The sequence below is a fragment of the Talpa europaea genome (assembly GCF_964194135.1).
Source record: "Talpa europaea genome assembly, chromosome: 15".
NCBI lineage: Eukaryota > Metazoa > Chordata > Mammalia > Eulipotyphla > Talpidae > Talpa > Talpa europaea.
This window is the reverse complement of record NC_140083.1, coordinates 38,024,043-38,049,212: the sequence shown is the minus strand read 5'-3', so window position 1 is coordinate 38,049,212 and position 25,170 is coordinate 38,024,043. Positions and strand designations below refer to the sequence as shown.

The window sequence follows — 25,170 nt, the reverse complement described above, 5'->3', positions numbered from 1 at the left end:
ATGTTTTAGGTGACCTCATTAAAAGGTGATTGTTTTTGGCAAGTAATAGGAATTTAACTATGTAGAAGTATGAAATTGTTTTTTTTAAATTTTAATTCTTTTTTGCACTTATATTTGCTTTTAACTTGCAAGATAGGTAGAAGTGCTTTGTAAATTATAGTGCAATATATCAATACTATTTTTTGTAGTATTTTATAGCTTTATTTGTGACATGGAAAGAAAATCATCATTTGTGAAATAACTTGTTTTCTAAAATGCTAATTTATACAATTATGGATATGGGAGGGTTGGTTTGTTTTAGACAGATATAAAAGCAAAATAGTTTTTTAAAACCTTCTCATGCATTTGAAAGATCACCCCAGGTGTCTTTTAGGGTGAAGGTGGCATTGATCTTTACACCATGCTATGAAATACAGGCAAGAAAAATCTATTCAAAAATGGAGATGATGAATCTTAAAGGAGAAAGCCATTTGAAAACAATCTTGATAACTCATGTGTAAACCAGAAAGTTCCTTCTTGAAAAGTGTTCCCTTTATAAATAATGTGAGGTAGGAAATGATATGACTTCCTTTTTTCATTTTGCAGAAAGCAGAAGCTACTGGAGAAAAACGACCAAGAGGCAGACCTAGGAAATGGGTGAGTAATGAGACTTTCTATTATTTTTTTATAAGGAAATATTTGTTTCTTTGAATGGAAATAACTTTTATTCTCCTGATTACATGCATTTCTAACTTTGGTTTGATGCATCTTTGAAGGGGTTAAGGCCAGAGACAGATTGATCACCACTCCTTCCATTAGGTTCCAGAAGTTTACTCAGAACTCTATTCTTTCCTGGAGGCGGCTCCTTTTTCTATCTTATCAACATGAAAAGAGTCTCCACCTTGCTTCAAGTGGGTAACAATGAGATGACTTGTTCAGTGGGTCCAGAAACTAAGGTTAAAGGGTATTATGAAACCTTGTGAATTGATTACAAATAGTGATAAAAGCAGATGAAATGTGTATGAGATAACTTAACATTTTCTTCTCTCTGCCTCATTCTCCTTCACTCTCTTGTGTTTCCTCCATGGCTTAACTTCAGACACCTCTTTTTTCTAAGTGGTTCATGTTTTTTTTCCACACTGACTATGTTCAGTAACTAGATTTTAATTCCAGTTTCCTTGCTTCTCTTAGCAGTCATTTTCTACTGACATTAGAGACATCGGCGTTGCTGCACGCGCTCTTGACGCCATAGGCAATGATCCTGTGCAATCTTTTAGAGGCCAGAAATTCAGTGATTGCTGAAGAGCTTTGATAATGTTACCACTCAAAACTTGTTCTCTTTGCCTTGACTCTACCCATGTTCTTCTGGTCTGCCTTTTCCATTGACAGAGGAGAAGGGTCTTAAAAATGAATAAAGCCATTTCTCAAGATGATAGCATCCTCTCTATTCAGTATTGTCTACAATGGGATCTTTGACTTTCCTTTTATCACTTTCTGATTTATTCTTCATGCTCTTTTTTTCCTTCAACTTTCTTTGCTGTTATGCTGAAATGTAATTTCTTGTAGTTTGCCATTCCTTTCTCTTCAACAGTTCTGCCTCACTTTCTATTTATACTTTGGTATTGCCTTTTACTTAATTTGTTCATCTTGTATTTTTTCCCCTCTGTTCAACATGTGTTGGGATTAGATTTCTTAGCACAAGGAAATGAAGATGATCTTTAGATTAAAAACATCACAGTGTTACAGTGTAGTCTTAAAGTAGGAGCTTTCATTCAGCCTTCTGGTCAGTAAATGGATTTTTTCCAAACCAGGTGGTGATAATATAGACTATGTTTGACTGCCTTTAATTTTAGGGAAAACACTTCCTATTAAGGCTACTTCTTCCTTCCTAGAAAGTCCTGGCCATTAAAAAATCCTTCCATCTGACTCCCTGTAGCTTCTGCTTACACCCCCTAGGCCTTCCTCCCGTGACTACGCAGAGTAATTGTTTTCACTTTTGATGGTAACCCTTCAAATATTTGAAAATAATTAGCCCATACCCTTTGCTCTCTTTCCTTGGTGACTATTTCCTCAGTGACTCTCTCCAATCCTTTCCATTTTTTCCCCATAAAGAAACTTTGTTGGGCCTCCCCGGTGGCGCAGCGGTTGAGCGCTGGGTTGCGAAACTGCGTGCGGCCACTGCGGCGCCGGTTCGATCCCCGGCTGCTCCCCGGCCACCAGAGGAGGGTCCCACATGGCGTGCAGACCTCTCCTGCCGCCCGCTGCTCCCCTCAGCAGTGTGCTTCGGTCCTTCTGCCTGCTCTGCTCCCCGCTCTGGCTCTGGTGAATTCTCTCACCCTCCCGCGCTTCTGACTGTACCCAGTGCATGTATAAACAAAACAAACAAACAAACCAGCAAACAAATAAATAAAGCATGCCTCTATAAAAAAAAAAAAAAAAAAAAAAAAAAAAACTTTGTTATTTTCTTCTGAATGTTTGGTTTTTACTCTTTTGAAATATACTGCCCAGTACTAAGTATCATATTCCAGGTGTAGGCATTATAACCAGTAGGTTTATCACCTCCCTTGTTACATGTATTATTCAGTTACCTGCTCCTTAACCAACCACACAAACATTTAATAATAAGAAGAATCCCAAAACAGTTCTTTTATTATGTTCACGCATTCTTTGGATCAGGAGCATGGACAGGGCATAGCAGAAGGGCTGTCTGCTTCAGGATGTATGGACTCTCAACCAGGAAGACTCAAGCAGCTGGGGCTTGAGGTCTAGGATCTGGTGTTTTTGCAGAGCTGGCTTGAAGACTGTTTGCCTCTGGGAACATCCAGCACGTGGTCTTTTTAGTTTGGTGGTCTGAGCGTAGTCAGCCTTCTGATTCCACTCATAGTATTCTGGCAAATGAGGAGGAAGCAGAAGCAAGGTTTTTGGTTTTTGTTTTGGTTCTTTTTTTACTTAATCTGGGAAATCAAAAGGCTCTACTTTCATTATACTCTAGTGGGCACACTGTTGAGTATGTTGATATTGTTATGCATACTGCCAATTTTTAAACATCAGAACTTTGAAAAGACATCTATTCCATCAGATTAATCGATAAAAAAGACCTGTATAAGCTTTCTTATAGGAGACATAATAGAAAATAGATAAGTAATTTGAAGTAATGAGGTAAATGTTGTTCAGTGACATGAAATACATTGTAAGCAAGTGCAATGAAAATTAACCAGCAAGACAGCTTGCATCAGGAATGACCCCCAGTTTAAAGTGGACAAAATGTTGATGATACACTTAAATATTATGAAATGATTACCGTGGTAGCTCCTGTTAATGCCTCCATTATTTTACATAATTACCATTTCTTTTCTATGGTGAGAATTACTCTCTTAGCAACTTTCAAGTACTATATATATAATACAGTACTATTAGCTATAATTATCACACTGTACATTACATCCCCAAACTCAGTCACATTATAACTAAAAGTTTGTACCTTTTGAGCAACATCACCCTATTTCCCCCATACCCCAGGTCTTGTAAATCACTATCCTACTCTTTATTTCTAGGAGCTTCACTTTTTCAGATTGCATACATTAAGTGATACACCCTATTTGTCTTTCTCTGACATAATAATGTCCATAGGGTCCTTCATGTTATCACAAATAGCAGGTTTCCTTCTTTCTCATGGGTGAGTAATATTCCAGTGTACCTGTGTGTTTGTGTGTGTTTGTGCACACGTGTATACTATACCTTTGTCCTTTCGTGTATAGATGGACCTTTAGTTTGTTCCCCTTGAACTATCCTATACTGTTCATCATTTAACTTCTGTCATGTTATTGTCTTCTCAGAAACTTTACATGACTCCAGAACTAGACACTGACTTAATTTCAACTTGCATAGCACTTTGAGGTCCTAGAGTTTATACTCACCTATTGCCATAGTTTTATTTTCCCTCACTCATCCTCACATCGCTAATGTTTCAGCCAAGCTATAATAAAATATGGGATAATTAAGGGATCTATATAATTTTTCTCAAAGAATTCTTCTCTCATAATTTGAGGGAGTTCTGGATTCCAGGCATACGCTCTTCATGCTTGATAAGAGTCCGATGTGAGGAGTCCACCACAGAAACCCTGACCCTTGCCTACTGGGACTAACTGAGCAGTCTTCATTGACTATAGTGGTTTCTCATTTTTATTGGCTAGAGGAGTGGAAAATAATGTGTTGTGAATTGTTTTAAGTCCTTGATTTGGTCCCCAAAGAAGAGTTGCTCTGCTTAGAAGAGGAAATAAAAGGAAATTGTATATTTTTTCTAGACAGTGTGCTTCTTCTTTGGTTGTATATGTTCTATTGGGTAGAGTGTGCCTTCAGCCACAGCAAGGCATTCAGTTCAGTGACATCTTTTGCTGGAAAACTTGTACTAAAGAAGAAATATTATTGCATTTTCCATAGGAAATGGGCTTGTGCTTTAGAGTAATTTCATTTCTTTCCAATAATGTCATTCACTGATTTCCTTGTATTAGAAATACATTTTTTATTTACTAGGTCAATGGACTAAAAACCAAATTTCTTCCCTTTTATTCTTGTTTTTAATTTTTTTGTTTCAGAGTTATTTTACCTTTAAAGATATGTCCTGTAACTCTTACAGTGTCAAGTAACAGACCTGAGGGGAAAAAAATAAAGCAACTTATGATATAACCTTTTCACCTGATATAACTGAGACTGGTAGTTGGTAGGTTATTCAAAAGTTTGTAGATTTAGGAGAAAAAGTTGCTTCTTTGGGGGATGTATTGTTGGCTAATACAATGAAGACATTAACTAAATTTTGGTTAAGAACACTTCTATGGTTTATTTTCTCCCCCCTTCATATTTTTTTCTTTTGTCCAGTTTGAATTAGATTTCAGATCTAATCTGGACTTTTATTTGTGTGTGTGTGTTATGGGAGTGGGTATATGAAGGAAGTGAGCTCTAAAGAAAGGAGAAATAGGACATAACTTTTCTTCTGGTCTTATAGCTGGGAGCTCAGGATCTGGATTCAGATGGATTGTGTTTACATTCTGGCCCATCATTTTACTAAGTGTGGAATCTTGTGAAATTTACATGACCTTTTCAAGGATCAATTTTCTTCATTTTTAATAAGGTAGTAAGAATGGTACATTTTTCATAAAGCTGTGACAATTAAATAATACTTTGAAAGGGCTTAGTAAAAGACATGGAACATAGTAAGTGCTCAATAAATCTTAGGAATTATAATTAATTCCACCATACACTTTCATATAGATATCACCAGTGACCTAAACCTGATTATATTATGCTACCAGTGGAGTGATGTGACAGTTTTGTGTCAAATAACCAAGAACACTTGGAGGTATCATTACGTCTTCATTGTATCTATGCAGAATATCATTAAATTTAAGAACTCCTTACAAATAACATTAAAGTGCATTTTAAATCTATTTGCAAGTAAGGGGAAATTTTTACATTGCTGCTGATAAGCCTTTCTTCTAATTGTAAAGATTTGGTGTCATGTTTTGATGATCAATTTGAAAAGTAGTATTTCTGATATTTATCTCAATATGCACAAGCAGAGATATGCTGATTACTCAGAACTTCTATAGAATTCCATTACACAGTCCTTCTACCAATTGAAACTAGATTTTAAATATTTGCATTTCTCAATTTTTTCCTAGGAAAGGATCTCAGTACTTAGCTGATGTGCTTTAAAGAGTGGAGCTGAGGCTCAAAAACACAAAGAAATAATAACCTTACTAGAAACTTCTCTGTCTAGATATTGCCTAGTGCTTGTGGGTGAAAAAGAAGCAAGGACTAGATAAAAAAAAGAATATGTTTTTAGGTGTTTTGTTTTCAAAATGAACTCCCCAATGTTAATTAATGGTTTTAAAAGGAAAATGATGATTCTGGAGATACTGAGATTGACCTACAAGTTGACCCAAGAACCAGATGCTGAAACTGAACTTCAATTGGTTACTAGAAAGTTACTAACAAACCCCAGCTGTTTCCTTGGGCTGATTTTCTCTTTATTTGGTAATGGGGTGTGTGCAGTGCGTCATTTTAAAAATATGCATTTCCATTCCATCTCCTTTGGAGGGGGCAGTTGTCTCTTATTAAAAAGCTTGTATACACAAGCAAGTGAGGTAATATCATTTTGAGGATTCTAGATAGGCAACAAGGGTTATTTTGTTTTTCGTAAGTTTGTAGAAATCTAGAAACTTAATGATAGTTTGAAGGTCAAGTAAGGGAACTAAATCAGAATAAAACCCATTACAACTAGACTGATTGAAACTCTATGGATCTCTTCTGGAGACCCCAAGCATTAATGTATTGAAGAAGCTGAAAATTTAATTGAAGTTGTAAAATTAGGTTTTCAGATGTTTGTTAATTTTTTTTTACTTTTATCATTTATAATTTTATGCTAGTTTTGCTTAAACTAAGCTGTAACTTCGATGTTTAGGAAGGAATATTCAATGATGGATATTGAAGCTAATTTTTTCACTGGAGTTGAAAGAAAAGAAATGACTCTGATATTGCACCAAAAACTGTCAATAGCATGTTTGAAGGATAAAGCCATTTTTTTTTTTTTTGCTGTAAAACATGGGAGATGCTCCCTCTGAACCACATGAGTTTTTGATCAGTAATTAAAACATGAATTATCTGGCGCATAAAGTGTGTTCAAAATTTGTAAGCAATATTTTCTGCAACTATCTCTTCCTTTGCAATATCTTATAATAAAAACAAAGTACTTTCTAAACCCTCAGAGAACATTGTGGGGGAGAAAAGTTCCTTAACAGTTCATTGCAAAATTTGCTAAAATTATTGTTCAAAATTGCAAGATGAAATGTAAAATCATTAATAAATCATACCTAGAGGCAAGCATTAGATTTGATCATTAATATTTTAATTCAAGATTAACCTCTCTTTTGCTTGTTTGAATAATGAAGCACTATTCTTTATTATTCTGTTAGTCAAAGTCTTTAAAAAAGAAACTGATGATAATCTATGCTGCTTAGTCATCCAGTTCAGTTTGGTGTGTCAACTTCTACCAGATCCGGATCATCAGGATTACAAACACATCAACCTTAGGGTCCAGTGCTCAAGGGACACAATAGCAATGTGATCTAATTAAACTGTAATAAAGAGAGGAGATGTCTTTCTCCCATTGGTGGTTTAGTGGCAAATTATAGACAGGAGTTAGTGCAAATAAATGGCCTGTTTCTCTACACAAAATAATCAGATCAGTGCAATTTTGGCCAGAATAGTTGTCTCACTTTTAAAAGACAGGTTACTGAGGAATCCCAATGACTGTTTTATACAATAGTAAATATATTTAAGACAGGGATCCAATTTCAAGACCCTCTTGTTTGTGACTTTCTATTTGTCTCAACATTAGTAGGTAAAGTCTTCTGCCAGAATTATGTGTCTAGCCCTGTGCTTGGCCCTGGGGACATGGCAGTCAACAAAACTGATGGCAGCTGCCTTTGGGGTGCTGGCAGTCTGGGGGGCCAAAAAGGAAAACTGATGCCAGTCATCAGATTGCTTTGTGCTTTGTATATTGTGAGGCAATAGAATTAAATTCCAATTTTCAAGTATTTTTTAGCTCTTTAGAACTTAAGAGTTCTTCCACAGAAATGATTATGTTCTTTTCCAAATCTCAATAACACCCTATATCATTATTTGAATTTAGTTGTCTATATGATTCATGAGTTGTACTAATGGGCTTGGGGTTACATACTTTACCATTGCCACAGCATATATGCCTATCAGTGTGAAAAATATCAAAAGAGTGAGTCAAATTTTATCTAGGTAAGATAGGTTTAGAAAGACTGTTTCATGAGAATCAAATATGAAGTCATCAAAAATCTGTGTTCGGCCTGTACCAAACTCTCCATAGGCCATCATTGTGGTCAGTACAGTTCAGACCCATCATCACAAGACTTCCATATTGTTTTTAGTGTATATAAAGCATCGCCATTGAATTTTTATTTTCCATTGGTGAATATGGATTTGAATCACATTTTTTTTTTGGCTTTTTTATCTAATGATCTATGTCTTCAAAGAGGCTACACAAAGGTTAAAGTACAACCTGTGGGTATGGAAGCCTTGTTTGTCATAATTGCGAAGTCCAGCTTACACCCTTTCCCGCCAGGTGAGCTGTGGCCACTATGGCCCAGGCCACGCAGACTCTGAATGTCTTGCCTGATATTCGTGTTTCCCTCTCCCCATTCCAGGAAATAGCTTTCTGCTTTCCAAATTAGACTTAGTGCTGTACCTGAAAAGAATTTTCGTCACAGTTTCGGATCGGAAAAACAGAAGAGAGCTTTGTTGGCAATATCTCAAAGTAATATTCTAAGATAGCTTAGAATATTATATTTTTTTCTATAAGACACATTTTAATTGCCTGTCTCCCATCTTTTTCCTCCTAATTTTATTTTATACTAGCATAAAACTAAAAGGAGAAAATTAGTTAATACCAACAATTGCATTTGTTGCTTTGACTTCTTTCAAGGGCGTTCTGAAGCACTTAAAGTGACATGTAAAGAAGTGGGTGCACATGTGGGGGGTCTTGGAAAGGAGCACTCTTGGAAATCTACTGTCCTGGGTTTATGTCTCTACAGGAGTAGGGACTTCACAATTGGGATAACATGGATAGTGATTTGCAACTTAGAAATTTAAGCATTAACATTATCAATAAAGGAAGTGCATGTTAGCCACGTTTCCAGACAATCCGAATGTTTTCAGTCTTAAGCTCACCCTATTATAGGAAGCACCCGAGCCCAGGGAGGTGAGAGAATTAACCCTAAGTGGGGGAACAAGGAGTAATAATATTACAGGTGATAATGCTCTGTTTTTCAGACTTTTATCATTTCCTGTTCATCTTGATTCTAGTGTCAGAGAAGAGATCTATCACCCAGTTTGTCATTTTACAGAATCTCAGAGCCTATATTTTCTTCCCTGCCATAATTCTCTGAGAATGTTAATGTTCTTTAAATTCCCCCAATGGAAATATGGAGCCAGGCAGTGCACCATCCTCTGTTACTGGATCTGTGGGTAGAGTTGGAATGCATCAACATGACCATCCCTGTGGTCCCCTGTTGACTTGAGAGACTGATGTGCACCTTAGGAGTTAAGTGGAAAGGATGAAAAGACAGTGTATGATAATGCTATCCTTTCTATAACGTTTTCATTCTCCCGTGCTCTCACTTAATTTCTGATTTCTCTTTGTGGAGTAAGTATAAGTTTGATTTTGCATTTCTTCTTTCTTGTCTTTGGATCATATATTCAACAAAAATGAACTCATCCCTACCCCAGGTTCTCCCCCTTATAATTGCTGTCATAGCAATGGTATAGAATTTAACAAAGTTCTGTTTGGATTTCCCAAGAGTGCTCGTTTCCACGCTTTCAGTCCAAGGCAATGGTGGGTCTTGTGGGGGGTTGTTTCTTTTTTTGTTTTTGTTTTTCCTTTTTTCTTTTAGCAATGTTCTTCTTCCAGCAGTAGCTTACTTTTCATCTGGACATTAACATTTATCTATGAATCAGTCAAGCTTAGAATTTTGTGCATTGCTTTACAGGCCATTTAAGTAGGTGATGACTACACAAAACCATTTAGAACCCATCATTTTATAAACAGTAAAAATGGTGTCTTTATCTAATACACAGTCATCATCTGTTTTGCTGGTAAATCAATAATATAAGTGGACATCACCTGAGATCTTTTTCAGTTGTTAACACCTACGGGTCCTGCTGCATTGCTGAGCCCCTTCTTACAGTTTCATTATGGTTCATAAAGAACCAGTTCATGCCACACTCCATTGTATCACATTATTTCCTGCTATGATAAAGCAAGTGGGTTTATGCACATCATGGGATTAATAGGATGTAGAGTGGGGCAGGAGTGGGCCATATGAACATGATAACAATAGGAAGTATTCCCTTGTGACTGAAAGTTTTTGCTAAAAAGAGTTTTCTCTCCAGGATTATTATAATGTGGTGGTGTGTATTTATCATGACTATTTGTTATTCTTTTAACTAAACATGTTACAATAAATATGTATACCCCCATTTGAAAAGCTGATATTTTATATCCATAAGGCAAAGACAACCTTTAAATTCTGTGTGAAAATTTAGGTACTTTATTTTATAGTTTTATCTTTCTGTGAATTTCTGGAGCCTGAGGGAATATTTAATTTACTTGAAGTCTTGAAACTCTCTTTGGTAAGAAAATCTCCTCATAGATGTGAAAAACTACTCTAGGAAGGAAAGTACGTGAGCACCTTAGAATGGTGTGAAGGTTTAATCACCCTTTCTGTGACAGGAGGGTCTCCACACGTTCAACCTGAATTTTTCCTTATATGGTTTTCAATCCGTTTCCTCTTGTCACGTTCTTAATGGCGATAGAGAACATCTGGTGTGTCCCCCTTCAAAATATATCTTCCTAGTTGGGTAGCACAAAATGTAAACACTTTGGGTCTTCACAGATCTGGGGTTGAATCTGGGCCTTATCAGATACTAGCCTCATGCTATTATTTATTTATTTTTTAAAAAGTTTATTTATTTATACAAGAACTGGGGTATAAGCCAGATGTGTGGGGGGTGAGAGGATTCACTAGAGACAGAGTGGGGAACAGAACAGGCAGACTGAGTGAAATACACTGCTGAGGGGAGCAGCAGGCAAGGCAGGAGAGGTCTGCTGTGCCATGTAGGTATCTTACCGGCCAGCAGGGATCTAACCCGCACTGCAGAGGCTGCATACAGCTTCACAGTGCTGTGCTCAACTGCTTCATGCTGTTTTAACCTTTCTGAGCCTAACTTGTCTTTGGTGAAATGAGGTGAATAACCCCTCCTTTGCAGTTTTAGCTAACAGTATCCCATTCCTAGTGCATGTGAAAAAATATAATACGTTGTATCATTATTTAAACCTGTGAGAATTTATTAAGTCAACTCTTCCATGATGACTTTCCCAGCTCTTTCATGCCTTGTTTTTCTAATCTGCTAATTATGTTTTTAAATGACACTTCAAATGGTTCGGCATATGGAACAGTAAGTTTTCAGTAAAAGATGTAGCTGACTTACTTTCTGACTAGCTGTGTGACTTTGGATAAATCAGTTAACATCCGTGAGCTACAATGAAGATAATAATTATGATACAAATTTGTGCCTTTCTCTCTGGGTTATAGTGAGTAGTGAGGATAGCATAAAATAATTTATATGTTACACAGAAACATATAATCATAAGATAATAGCAGTAAATATATTCAGGAATTGAAATGTAGTACTTTATGATAGGGTGAATGAAATGGATTTTGTTATTTACATAACTTTTGACTTAAGCATTAAAACACAGGTCACTGTATTATCTCTCCCTTGCCAACTACATAGCAATTATGAAGCATTTGTTCTTTTTCCAAATCCATTTTCACCTGCTCCTGTGGTTGGCAGGCTAAAATTGACAACTTTTTTTTTTAATTTTATTTTTATATTCCCCATACAATTGCAACCCTCCTATTTTGACCCCAATCTCTCCTTACCCCACACCCCCCCATAGTGTGTCTCTGGTTCATAGTTGTTTGTTGATTTTGATTTTTTCTTTCTTATAGTTATTCTTTTTCCTGGTCCCTTATTTAGGTTTTCTAGATTCCTGCTATGAGTGAGACCATCTGGTGTTTTTCTTTTTCTTTCTGGCTTATTTTGCTGAGCATGATCCCTTCCACCTCTATCCATGCTGCTGCAAATTGCATGTGTTTATCTTTTTTGAAGGCTGAGTAATATTCCATTGTGTTATATGTACCTCATCTTCTTGATCCAGTCATCTATTTTTGGGCATTTGGGTTGTTTCCAAAGCTTAGCTATTGTAAATAGTGCTGCTATAAACATGGGGGGGGAGGGGTCAGTGCTCTTTGGAATTAATGTTTCTGTGTCCTTTGGGTAAATACCTAGGAGTGGAATTGCTGGATCATATGGAAGCTCTATCTTTAATAGGTTGAGGAATCTCCACACAACTTTCCATAGTGGTTGGCCCTAAAACTGACAACTTTCAATATATTACAGACACATATTCAAATAGTTACAACATTAAAGATATTGAGTCTATGTGCAGAATATGGGTTAAGTTCATCTGGAGGGCTGGGTAAAGTTAGGAGACGACTAGTGGTCTAAGTGAGTATAAAGAGGTCAAGTGAGCCAGGAGTTGTGATGAACAGAAGAGATTTCTCCTGTGATGGACAAAAAAGGAGAAAATTACAACCCTGCATTTTATAATAAGTGTTGCCACAATCCAGACAGGAGAATGGTGTAATCAAAATAGATTTTAGGAATAGGGAACTATTATGATTAGGACATTGGTTTGGCTAAGTATGGACGTGACCTTGGAGGCTGCAGTGGGTTTCAGACAGCAGAGGACAAGTGACTCAGTGTACAGGGACACCTTGTAGAGAAAGATTGGGCTCCCAGGGCAGCATGTAGTGAACTGACAACGTAATGGTAGAGAAGACCAGTGGGAAAGTCGAAGACTATTTACATGGACTGTTGGTTTTGTTTTTCAAGTTTATGGAATATAAAATTAGTTTGTAGAAACAGAACCTTTCCCCTATTTTTGTTAATATTAATCTTATGGTTGTGTTGCCTCAATTCAATTTGGTCTCATGCTTAATGATGGGGTTGAAAGTACTTAGGTTTGGGTAGTGGAGAATAGAATGTGATTAAATACTCCTCTTGCTTGCTTTGCACATTTCTATGTTCTAATGAAAATTTCCACAGTGATCGAACTGCCTGTTTGGGTTGTGCATGCTGCTTTCCTGGGGCTCTTTCCTTCATGGCTGTCTGTGACCTTAGCCATTGAATCATGTAGTCGTTTTTGGCCTCTGAAGTCGGTGATTCTAAGTGGGCAGAGTGGTAGTGTGATGTCATGTCTGGGGCATGAGCTGGTACCTTCACTACACACAGGTCCCTCCCTTCCTGGTTTGCTAGCTCAATACACAGTGCTTGGCAGATATCGAGTGCTCAATAAATTTAGTTTGCTTTTCCTGTCTCTCTCGGCATTCCAAGTAGGAACATCCAAATTGGAGATGCCACCTCAGCATCAGTTCCCCAATTAAACTCCAGAGTGAAAACCAAGGCAGAGTGAGGGAATGCAATTCCAAACTCTATAATGAACCTAGGAGAGATGACTACACCAGGTTTACAGCTCGGCTTCCCTTGCTCATGAATCATGATAATTTCTCTTATAGTATTAATGAGTTTTTATTTAATGCAAAGTTGATCAGCTCTTTGTAATATTGTGACATTTGAAAGTATCATTAATAAAATAGCTGATGGGGGCACATATTTTGAGATAGTTACTTTCCTATCAATATTGTTTGAATTTTATTGACTTCTCCTCTGCCCCCATCCCCTGAAAAAATCAGAATGAACTCCCTCACCATTTTCTCCAAATTTCTAGATAAGTAGAACATCAAGCTAGAAAGGAACCTTTTGAGAACCTTACTATTTTTTTAAATAATAAAAAATTAGGCTTCATTCTTTCTCCCTTACCTCAAATTCTAGAAAATATATTCTTGTCTTTCTTTTTAATTGAGATCATTGTAGAATCATCTGTAGTTATAAGAAATTATGCAGAAAAAAGTCCCTTGGAAACTTACTCAGTTTCCCCTCCATGGTGACATTTTGTAAAACGTTTTGGATAATATCTCAACTAGAATATTGACATGGTTACAATCCACCCATCCTTTTCCGATTTCCCCAGTTTTGCATATATTCATGGGTATGTATTCCGTTCAATAACTTTTTACCTCCAGTATAGATACCTGCATGCACTACAGGTATTACCTTTTAAGACTCGGAGTTGCTTGAGAATTTTCAACACATCCAGTGATGGCAGATAGTAAGATGTGTTTTCTCCTCTAAATACACAAGAACTTTTCATGGGTGTAGGAGGGTGGAGAGTGGAAATCTGGCCCACAGTTCCTGTTTGTGGCTGTGCAGTTACTCTTTCACATTCCCTCATTAGAAAGCACTGGGGGCCCAGGCAGGATCATAGGTGGGCTTGGCACACAGCTAACTACTTGCCTGGAGTAACTTATGCTTTTGTACTGTGTTAAGAGTTCTGCCAATTTCAGAGGCCAAGAAGCAAAGAGCTGGCCTAGGAGTGTTAACACACCTGCTTTTCCTGAGGCCACATACAACAGGCTGATTTGAGTACCTGTTTGCCCTCTTGGGATGTATTGAAACATGTCTCCAGAGTACTGACGTCATAAATAAATACTTTCCCCCCCCCTAGAAATTCACTTCACAGAGATTTTAAATATCCACAAGGACAGATAATCATTGAAAAAATGTCCTGTTAAGTATCCTTGGGTTATCTGTCCCAGTCTCTACAAAGAACTATAGTAGTATACTGTCATCATGTTACTTTTAGGAATATTCACATTTGAGAATGTCACCATAGCACTAAATTCTCCAGTTAAAAAAGAAATTGCAAGCATCAGTCACACACACACACACACACACACACACACACACACACAAAGCAAAGCAAAGCTGTGCTGAGGTTCAAACACTTGACTGATGATCAGGTTGCTTCACCAGCTCATCGCAATCCTGTTCTACAGTCTGCGAAAAACCAGGTTTGCAAATAGCTCAAACTGGAAATATTAAATTTGAAAATGACAAAGGTCTATTGTATTCCACTCTTCACTCCTAGGATCTGAATATTTGATCAAATAACCAAAAATGTATGATGATGATGATGGTGATGATGATGATGTTTGAGCATAATAACGAGTGGGCACAAAGCTATCAGTTTGATCACTATGGGATCCTTTTAAAGAATAAATTTAGTGGGCCTCCCTGGGTGGCGCAGCAGTTGAGCACTGGGCTGCAAAGCTGCCCGCAGCCTCTGCAGCACCGGTTCGATCCCCGGCCACCCGTGAGGGTCCCCACATGGCATGGCAGACCTCTCCTGCTGCGCCTGCTACTCCCCTCAGCAGTGTATTTTGTCGGTCTGCCTGTTCTGTTCCCGCTCTGGCTCTGGTGAATTCTCTCACCCTCCCGTGCTTCTGACTGTACCCAGTGCTTATATAAATAAATAAATAAATCTTAAAAAAAAAAGAATAAATTTAGTGTATTTGTTGCCATTGTCTTATAGGATCCTGAACCCCAGCTATGTCATGGCATATCAAGTTCTTCTTTTCCTTTTGGGACTAATATTATTGACAGTTTAAAAATTCATCATGTACAAATGAGATTTTTTTCATTATTTTATATATTTTTTACATCATTTTTCATTTGTGTACAATGTATGCATTTTCATCTTGGTTATAGTCCCTGTAAAATTTCCACCACCCATTCATCTGTGAACCATCACCATGCATCTTTTGCTCTTCCCACCCTTATTTTGATCCTACTCCCTCCCTCTCCTGCCTCCCCCCCAGTATGTCTCTGGTTTATAGTTGCCTGTTGGTTTTGATTTTTACTTTATTATAATTAGTTTTTTTCCTGATCCCTTATTTGGGATTATTTTTGGTGATAACAATTATTTAAACAAAAGCTTAACTTTTAAATCAGTAGGAAACATTTTGAAAATCTTGAAATTGCCGAAAAAGCTATATACTAGAAGAAACATTTTTGGAAGGCTACCAGGACAGGCTGCCATTACTGCCACAGAAAGTCTCTTTGGACCTTACTTGTTCTAAGTAAATGTAGCTGAACTGCCTGTTCATGGCCATGGAAGCCTTCAGTTCTGCTTCCTCTGGCCTGTTGCCTGTCACAGACACTTTGTCTGTTTGGTGCTTGATCTGCCCAGTGATAACCTTAAATTTAGTTTAGAGTTTATGTTGTTGAATGCTTCCATACTCTGCAGGTGACAAAATGGAAACTGAGAGAAGTTAGGTGTCCAGGTCAAGGTCACCAAACCTTGTTGGCTGGGACAAGAACCAGGTTTCCTGACTTCTAGTCCGCTGCCTTGCCACCAAAGGGAGCAGCTTCCGATCATCTCATCAGTCTTTCCTTGGTTTTCCATTGTAATGACATCACAGTTCTTGCCATGTATGGCTTCATTCAGGTCCTATGTTAGTACCATACATAGGGCTACTGTAACAGAGTTGCACCAACTCAGGTGCCTTAACACAACAGAAATGTATTCTCTTACAGTTCTGGAAACCAGGAGTCTGAAATTAAGGTGGTGACAGAGCCTTGTTCTGCAAACTCTAGAGAGCTTCCATGTCATGTATTTTCCTTAGCTCTGGGGTTAGATGTTCCTTGGCTTTTAGATGCATCACTCTGATTTTAGATGTCTCTCCCTTCGAGGTCACATGACATTCTTCCGGTGTGTCTGTGTGTCTCTTTTCCTCCTAATAAGGACAGCAGTGGTGTTTGGTTAGGGCTCACCCTCGTCTTCACTTGATTACATCTGCAAAGACCCTATTTCACGTAAGCTCATATTTATAGATATAAAAGGGGGTTAGCACTTCAACAGCTTTTAGGGGAACACAATTCAACCCTATAAGAGGTCTCTTTAGCTCCAAATCCATTTTCAGGCACAGGCAGGTACTTGTAAATTCACAATGAGAAACTGCAATGAATTTCACTTAGTGTAAAGCATCATATCCAACATTTGTAGTTTGTTACAATAACACATTGGAAAGATTTATAGACTGTTTTGGGTGTGATTTTTGGATTAATTCCCTGCTTTGAAACCATTTGTTGGGCCCAGTTTATTTAAAGGCGGGAATGAATAGACTTGAAAACACCTAATTTTCATTTTCATTTCAGCCTGGAAGCAAGTGAAAGTTTTTCTTTTTTTGAGACTTGAAAACTGTCACACACCAACACTGCATTTGTTTATCATTTTGATCCTGAGTTTTAGATGCTAGTTTGCATGTGCTTTGCCTCTAGCTAAGATAAAAAAATAAAAGCCTTAAAAAATATTTCTTGCAGTAATAGTCTAGAGCAAAATGTTGGCTATAAAATATTTAATGGTGTGTGTACAGTTTTCAAGTAAAAATTAAAAAGAAAGCCATCCTGCTCTCACTCAGCAATCTCAACTACTTACATTCCCCGAGACTTTACTAGTCGAATATAATTTGCATTCATAAACAATCTTCCTGACCTCATGCCTTATATTATTTGGTCAAGTTGAAAGGAAACATTCATACAACCTTAATTTGTGCCTTTTAAAAAATATTTTTTAAACCAAGTAACGGGAATTGATACCATGTCTTTTATTAACTTTTATATATGTGATTTCAAATTTCCCTTTAAGTTAATGTCTTTCTGCTTCAAATATACCTCTTCCCATAAGGCTAGTCCTCATTTCCCATAATCTAACAGACCTAGGAGAACAATATTTTCCCTTCTATCGTTTTGATAATTACGTCCTCTGTACTCAGTGGTGGCCTATTAACATGAATTCCTCGGGCTTGCTAAATAGCCTCAAATTTCCATATATTGGAACTGTGAGAATTTTCTATAATGGCATGTTAGCAATAATGATGGAGGTGCAGGCATTTCCTGAGCATTAATGACCAGCTGGGAGGAACCAGTGGCCCTTGGCTCTGCCTCCAACCAGTCATTAATTCCAAGGAAATGTCTTTTGCTGAGGTCGTTATTGCCATTATAAGCTTAAAATGGAAAAACATAATAGGCATATGAGTTATTTTTATGGGTTGATGCAGTTTCCAATGGTATGTACTAATTCAAGAAAACGAATGTGTATATATACAATAGTAAGTCAGGTTGTTTGAATCATCCCTCAATATTCTGTATGCTATATGAATAATTTTACAATTCTCTACCTTTCCCACTTAAAAAACAAAAACAAACAAAAAAAATGGATTCAGTCTCCCCTGCACTGACTTAAAAGTGTTGTAGTGACATGTTTGGAAATCCCAGTTTCTGTTACCAACTTCAAATAATATTCAGCTTCAAATAATAATGGTCTGAAGGGGAAAAGGTTTCTTTTCCATTTTTGTGATAATACTTTTTCTATTAGAATAAAGTGCCACAAGAAGAAAAATTTAAACCCTATATGATTTTACTTTCTTCTGTCATTTGTCTATTTATTCTTTTACATATCGAATCCAGGAGAGAACAGTGCAGGGCTTAGTTGTTCAACTTTCCAGGGTTATTAATGTATTTAAAATATTGCAATAATGGGGAACCCTTTAACACAAAATGAAAAAAGGCTCCTAAAAATGAAGACAAAAGGCCATGCTTCTTTCTGAGTCTTTAAGAAAGTTAGCCCTTGAGGTAGTTCTGCTTCTGATTTAACTGGCTCATTTTATCTAATTAATTAACAAAACTAATCTAGGAAGTTTCTTAGAAGTCCAAAAAAAGAAAAAGTCTTGACAATCCTGGAATATTGCCTGGACCATTTGAGGAAATGTACATGGCACCTCCCCCCGGGGTGTGACTTTGGGGGCCATTTTTATCTCTATCACCAGTTAGTGACTCCATGTTTGTTAAGTCTTTCATGTAGGATATGGGCAGATTAAGTGGGGGAATTTGAAAAACCATAGAACACAGATCTGATCTGTACTTGAAAGAAATAGGAATTAAGCTAAGGAGTTCTGTCGCTTTGCCCTCATGGTTTACTCCCATTTCCTTCTTCACCATATTCTCTAGCAGCCTCCAGTAGTGTTCATGGTGGTAAACCCATTTACAGTCTGATGCCCTTGAGCCTGCTTTGTCAAAGGTCTTCCATGTTCCAATCTGCTTCTCCTCTCCCTCTCCTCCACTCTTGACCCTGGAAAATCTTAGATGCTGCATTGTTTCTCAGATCTAGCCCTCTGCTTTTTCACTTTTGTTGATGGTGTTGGGAGTTTCCCAGTTCTTCTGAAACAGCACTACCCAACAGAAGTTTCTGTGATGATGGAAATGTTCTGTATTTGAACCATCCACAATGGTAGCCACTGGCTACTTGAAATGTAGCTAGAGTGTTTGAGGAAATGAGTATTTGGTTTTATTTTCATTAATTTAAATTTAATGATTGTATGCAGTTAGAGATAATCTATTAGTGCAGTTCTAGAGTCATCTTGCAGTTCATTATGTCTCTTCCTTCTCTCCATATCTCCCCTTTCCACCTCCGTAGTGCCTTGTACCCACTCCATTCTGTCACTTACCCCTGGAGGCAACTTCATTGTCCTTCATATCAAATCTTGCTGTTCCTGCCTTTGGTCTTGCCTAATTCAACATGACGAAAGTCAGATGGCTATTATAAATAAGCCACTGTGATTGGATATGGAGGAGCACAGAGATAAAGAGAACATAGTTCTTGTCCTCAAAGAGCTTGTAGCATAGAAAGAACCGGTGTGCTGGTATACAGGCAATTTATGATTCAGCAACAGCCTTCAGTAAGCCATACATATGGATTTTCCTGAATTTATGGCTTTGAGATGGGAGGTTTTGCAAAATATGTGATTGTACTTCCAAAGGGGTTGAATTTCAATGCAATACCATTTTCAATGAACTACTTTGTAGTACAAAGTCATTATCTCCTAAAAGTCACCCTTGTGTTCCATAATTAAGATACTCATATGTCCTGGTTTTTATCAGGACAATCCCAGTTTGTGGCCGTTGTTCCAATGCAACTACCAATAGCAGTTCTTTCACTCAAAAGTGTCTTCTTCCCTTATACCTCCCCCAATCTTATTACATTTGTGCTCTTATATCACTTCCAGCTTAATCTTCAGGTTATCTCTTATCAAGCCATTCCTCTGCTCAATGCCAATGTCTCCTCATTACTAATTGAATAAATTACAAATGTTTTAGGTCACATAAATAGAACTATTTCACTCTCTAGTTTCCATTTTCCTCCCATGTCTATAGACGAATGAGTAAGTTTCCTATTTGATGGTCAGGGAAGATACTTTCTCACCTTCACTTTTACCTGGAATTCCTCTCTCCCACTTCTTACTGCTTAAGATCTTCTTCAATCTTCAAAATGCACTTTAGACATCACATTTCTATGAGCCAGCTCCTGATTCCCCTAGTCAGAAGCAACTGTTACTAATGCCTTACTTATAACGTATTTTATTTTCTCTTGTACTGATAATTTTTGAACATTTCTTAGGTTTGTTTACCAATTTTGTAAACTACTTGAGGAAAGGTACCATGTGTTTGGCATTTTCTTCAAAACATAGCATAGTGGTATATCATCATTTTTTTTATTTTTTTTAAGATTGATTTATTTATTTATACAAGCGCTGGGCACAGTCAGAGTGCGGGAGGGTGAGGGAATTCACCAGAGCCAGAGCAGGGAACAGAATAGGCCAACTGATGAAATACACTACTGAGGGGAACAGCAGGCGCGGCAGGAGAGGTCTGCACGCCTGTATCATCATTTCTTAGCACACCATTCCTTAGTGTGAAAAATAAGTGGTTAGGCAATTTAGGTCATTCCCACAAGATGATTTCCCAAAACCACATATAGTGATCCTGCCTTATCCATGGGAGATACATTCAGAGATCACAGTGGAACCTGAAATCTAAGATTGTACTGAGCCCGATACATCCATGTTTATGTTTTTTCCTATACATAGGTACCTATAGTTAGGCTTAATTTATAAGTTAAGCACAACAGGTGATAAGTAACAATAGCTAATAATAAACTAGAATTATAAAAGCAATATGCTATAATAAAAATTATGTGAATGCATTCTTTCAAAGTATCTTATTGTATGTAATATTTCAGACCCTGGTTGACTGGGTAACTGAAATGTCAGAAGGTGGTAAGGGGAGACCTACTGCAATTGGAGCTACTACAGTTTTACAGAAAAAAATGTTTCTACAATATTACTAATGTCCTGAGGAATTACTGCTGCTGCTAATCTCTTGGATCCACTACTTAAGTGACGCTGGCAAGTCTAGTGCATTCAATGAGATTACAAAGTATAAAGTAGACTTAAAAGTTGATGTTGGAAAAATACCTTCAAAGCTAACACAAGGTCAGAAATCTTGCTAGGTTAGTTTAGGGACAGTTTAAGATGAAACTGCCAAGCATGTCACTGACAATATGGTATACGTCTCCACAATTGAAAAGAGTTATGACAATTTGAGGGAATTTTCTTCCAAGTAAAAAACAAAACAAAAAAAAAATCTGTGATTTATTTTTAAAAATTATTTAAAGAAACAAGACTTACCATTTGGGGTAGATGAGACTGAGTTCCATGTGATAGAAGGTGTATGTGAGTGTATTAATTGTTTTCTAAAACATCTTTCCGGGCCTCCCCCGTGGCACAGAGGATTGAGCACAGTGCTGTGAAGCTGTCCGCAGCCTCTCCAACACGGGTTCAATTCCCGGCAGGCCAGGGAGAGACCCACATGGCACGGTAGACCTCTCCTGTCTCGCCCGCTGCTCCCCTCAGCAATGCTTTCAGTCATCTGCCTGTTCTGTTCCCTGCTCTGTCTCTGGTGAATTCTCTCACCCTCCTGTGCCTCTGGCCTGTAGCCCAGTACTTGTATAAAAATAAAATAAAATCTTAAAAAAAAAGTAAAAAATAAATCTTTCCATGCTTGTGGGTCACAATGGAACACTGAATCCAGAAAAGGAATCATTTTTTCTCCTAAATATTGCATTAGGTTCATCTCTTTTTACAGTATGTCAACTTTTCTTACATTGATTAAAAACCGAGATACTCTGTGTATTTAAATTGAGCAATTTGTCCTTGGAACACAAGATGATAAAGAGAGCAAATTCAGTAAAGAAGTATTGTAACTATTTTTTGAATGGACTGTGTTTTAAAATGTAAAATTTTGGCTTTTTTAAAAATTGACTTATGCACAGACCTATTCCTAATTCTACAGTGTGACTTTAGATTTTAAAGGATAAAAACAAAAGAATAAGCCATCGGGTATGGCTTGCTTTTCCTCAGACTCTTAACGAGAAACTTCCCAGGACACAAACTCTCCAAACCTCAAACAACAGACAATGGCTCTTTCTCTGCCTACCTTTCCCCTTGCTGCCCACACTCAGTAGCAGCACCACGACGGCTACCAATAGGCTTCAATATTTAAGCCCTTTTATATTTTTATACTACACAGGAGTGGAAAGAAAACTAAACATTTCTGAAAGTGTATTTGATACATGGTTTTAGAACAGTTAATCTACTTGGGTGTACAAAATGGAAAACAGTTTTAGAAATCCCTTACACTCCAAAAATTTGAAAAGGTTAGTGATGGACTAAAAGCTTGGGTCACTTGGAGGATGGCCATGCCCCCAAATAAGAGAAACAAAATGGAAGAAAAGAAAGAGTTTAGAGTTCCAAGCAGTGATGAAACACTCACACTCTTAGCTTTGTATATATGACATTTAAGAGAGTGAGTGAGCAGAGGTAAAGGTACGAGGACTGTTCTTGGTAACAACTACAGCCATGGCTGTGGATAAAGATCTCAAGAGAATGTGGAAAAGGAAGAGGGATGCAGAAAGTAAAGGGAATATGGGAACTACAGCCCACAGAGGAGAAGATAGGTTGTCAGCTGCCGCTAACGGTGTGAGGATGAGTGATCGTCCCTGCGTCCCCCCCAGCAACCTTGTACAGCTCCCACTGTGGCTGCCTTGATGCCTCCTCATCTGCGCCCAGCTCACTGCCACAGGCACAGCTGTTACTCTGCAGTAGCTCACAAGATTAAGCTCACCACTGAGGCACATGATGGGCAGCAGTGAATCCTAGATCCTGGCAAAGCTATCGGCAGCAAGAAGAGCAGGGGAATGAAACCAAGGAGAATCCTACTGGAGTCAGGTCATTAACTCATAGCTAGCGCCATCCCATTTTCCATCTGGAAAAGTTAAAGTTTGGTTATGCAATTAGCCTTATACTATAGAATAGAACATTTCTGTGAACAATAAAGGGCACGGGTGTTAAGTCCTGGTCCCAGCAGTGGAATGCACCCTCCTGTCTGAGGTATGAAATGAACATCAGTAAAGAGTGAAATGTCCCATATGTTTAAACCTACAGCTTGGGCTTCAAGGATCATTAGATTTCAAAGGGAAAAAAAAAAAAGAAGACCATATTCTTTGCATGGATCAGATGCTGAGAAGTAGAGTTGTGATTTGGGATTCAGTCACAAGAAAAGGTCTCAAGGATTTTCACATGAATAGGAAAGGGTCAGGAACACCAGGCTCTTTGCCAGCTGTTTGTCTGATCTTCTGGAAGACTTTGCTCCAGGCTGCCATAGTGTGACCTCTACACGGGGCAGACAAGAGGAGGTCTCCACACCTTTCCAAGAGTGCAGTGTTTCTAGGTAAGCTGGCTTGGCCCAGGATTTGCACTTGTGGCTGATTTTGGCTGAGATGTTTTGGTAATCCACTGCACACAAAGGAGATAAAATAGATTGTCAGCTGCCACCAGTGGTACATGGATCAGTGGTCATCACAACGTCTTCCCCCAAGAGCTCTGTTCTGTAAAGCTAATTGCAAAACAAAACTTAAACTTTGTCAGATAAAAATGGGATACGCAAATACATGGGAGGAAAGAAACATACTGTTTCCTGCACTGTGGCTCTGCTGTCAGTCCACGAATACTATGTGTGTGCAGTAAACATTTATGACCATATTTAGGTCCAAGCAGCAGTGGGATTTTGCTCTAGTGGTTTTTGATGAGTACCACAAACAGGAATCTTTTATCTGGAGTATCCATAGTAACTAAGTAGGGCTCATTTCCATTGTGCTTACTAGCTCCAACCTGCTGGCTGTGCTTAGCTCTGCGGGCTCCACACAGTCTCCAGGATTCCTCACTCCTTTAATACCCTAGAGAGGTGGATAAGTGCTTTTCAGAAAAGCAACTTAAGCAAGGATTTTTAAGAGACCTGAGGAATGCTGCGTTGTAGCCAAGATGATAATTTTTGACTCACCTGTCTGTCAATTTAAGTGAGTAGTGCTATAAAGACAAAATTAGCCAGAAACAGAACTATGATTATTAGAAAATTATGGCATTCTCTTAGACCACTTGAAATTACTGGCTCCATTGCTGGCTATTTTGTAGGTAGTGTACATTTACCTTGCTTCTGGCAGAGACTGCCAGAGTGACTATTCATGTTCACAATTTTTGTAATACCAGAAAATATTTAATGTACTAGAAAAAGTGGTTGAAATTAATGATATTAGCATTAATATTGCAATATTCATGGAACCCTCTTTTCTCCTAGCACATGCTGCAGGGGAGCCTATAGTGTTTATGTTGAATACACGTAGTGGCTGCCCCTTTGGGTTGCATATGCAGTGGCTATTTGATCACCAGCATAAGGTTGTCAGTGGTCTGTATTTCTTAGCTCACTTAACTGTGATTAGGGATATCTTGATCCATTTTATTCACTTTAGCTCTTTTATGCACAGCAGTCATGCATTGCTTAACGTCTCAGCCAGCGACTGGCTGTACAGCGATGGTTGCAGCAGGCTACCCACGCAGCCTTGCCATGTAGTAGGCCATGCCACACAGGTTATGTAGTTACATCCTGTGAGGTGTGCACAATGATGAAATCACCAAAGGATGCTTTCTTCAGAATGTATCTCTGTCAGCAAGCAATGCATGGCCCGAGAGATTTTCTTTATATAAAGATTTATTTTTATACAAGAACTGGGGTATAGGCCAGTATTCACCCGAGTCAGAGCAGGGAGAGAGCAGACAGACTGATGAAATACACTGCTGAGGGGAGCAGCGGGCAAGACAGGAGAAGTCTGCTTCACCATGTGGGATTCTCACCGGCTGGCCGGGATCGAACCCACGCTGCAGAGGCTGCGGACAGCTTCACAGTGCGGCGCTCAACCGCCTGCGCCACCAGGGAAGCCCGCGAGGGTATTTTTGCTTGATTTCATGAAGGTGAACTTTTTTTCCGGTCTGGGTTTACAGATAGAAATGATGTACGCTAAAATAACTGAAAAATGTACGCTAAAATAACTGAATGTATATGCATTGAAAATAGTTGTTTTAAAGCAATTACTATATGGAGACTTTCTAAAGTTTTTTTTTTAGCTGGAATATTATATAGAGCTCGAATATTGTATAGGGTGTACTGGAGTCACAACCTTCCCTTTCTCTAGTATCAGGATAGGAAGACTTGTTCTAAGCATCTGTGTTCTTATCTGTTTTCTGCTAACATTAAAGCTCTAGTTATTGGCTAAAATGATGGAGAATCAAATTTGTGAACTCTAGGGATCATACCGAATATACAATTACAGTTCCTTTCTGTCCAAGGATG

The 25,170-nt window shown here is 38.0% G+C and overlaps 1 protein-coding gene across 2 annotated transcripts in view; it reads left to right on the top strand.

Moving 5' to 3' along the window:
* HMGA2 (high mobility group AT-hook 2) overlaps positions 1 to 25,170 on the top strand; it is a gene marked incomplete at both ends in the record, with an annotated part of 126,261 nt that overhangs the window by 12,018 nt on the left and 89,073 nt on the right. For both annotated transcript variants that reach the window (XM_084255208.1, XM_084255207.1), the window contains one exon: positions 586 to 636. In XM_084255208.1, coding sequence (XP_084111334.1) covers positions 586 to 636 — 51 coding nt within the window. The remainder of the gene's footprint in view (positions 1 to 585; positions 637 to 25,170) is intronic.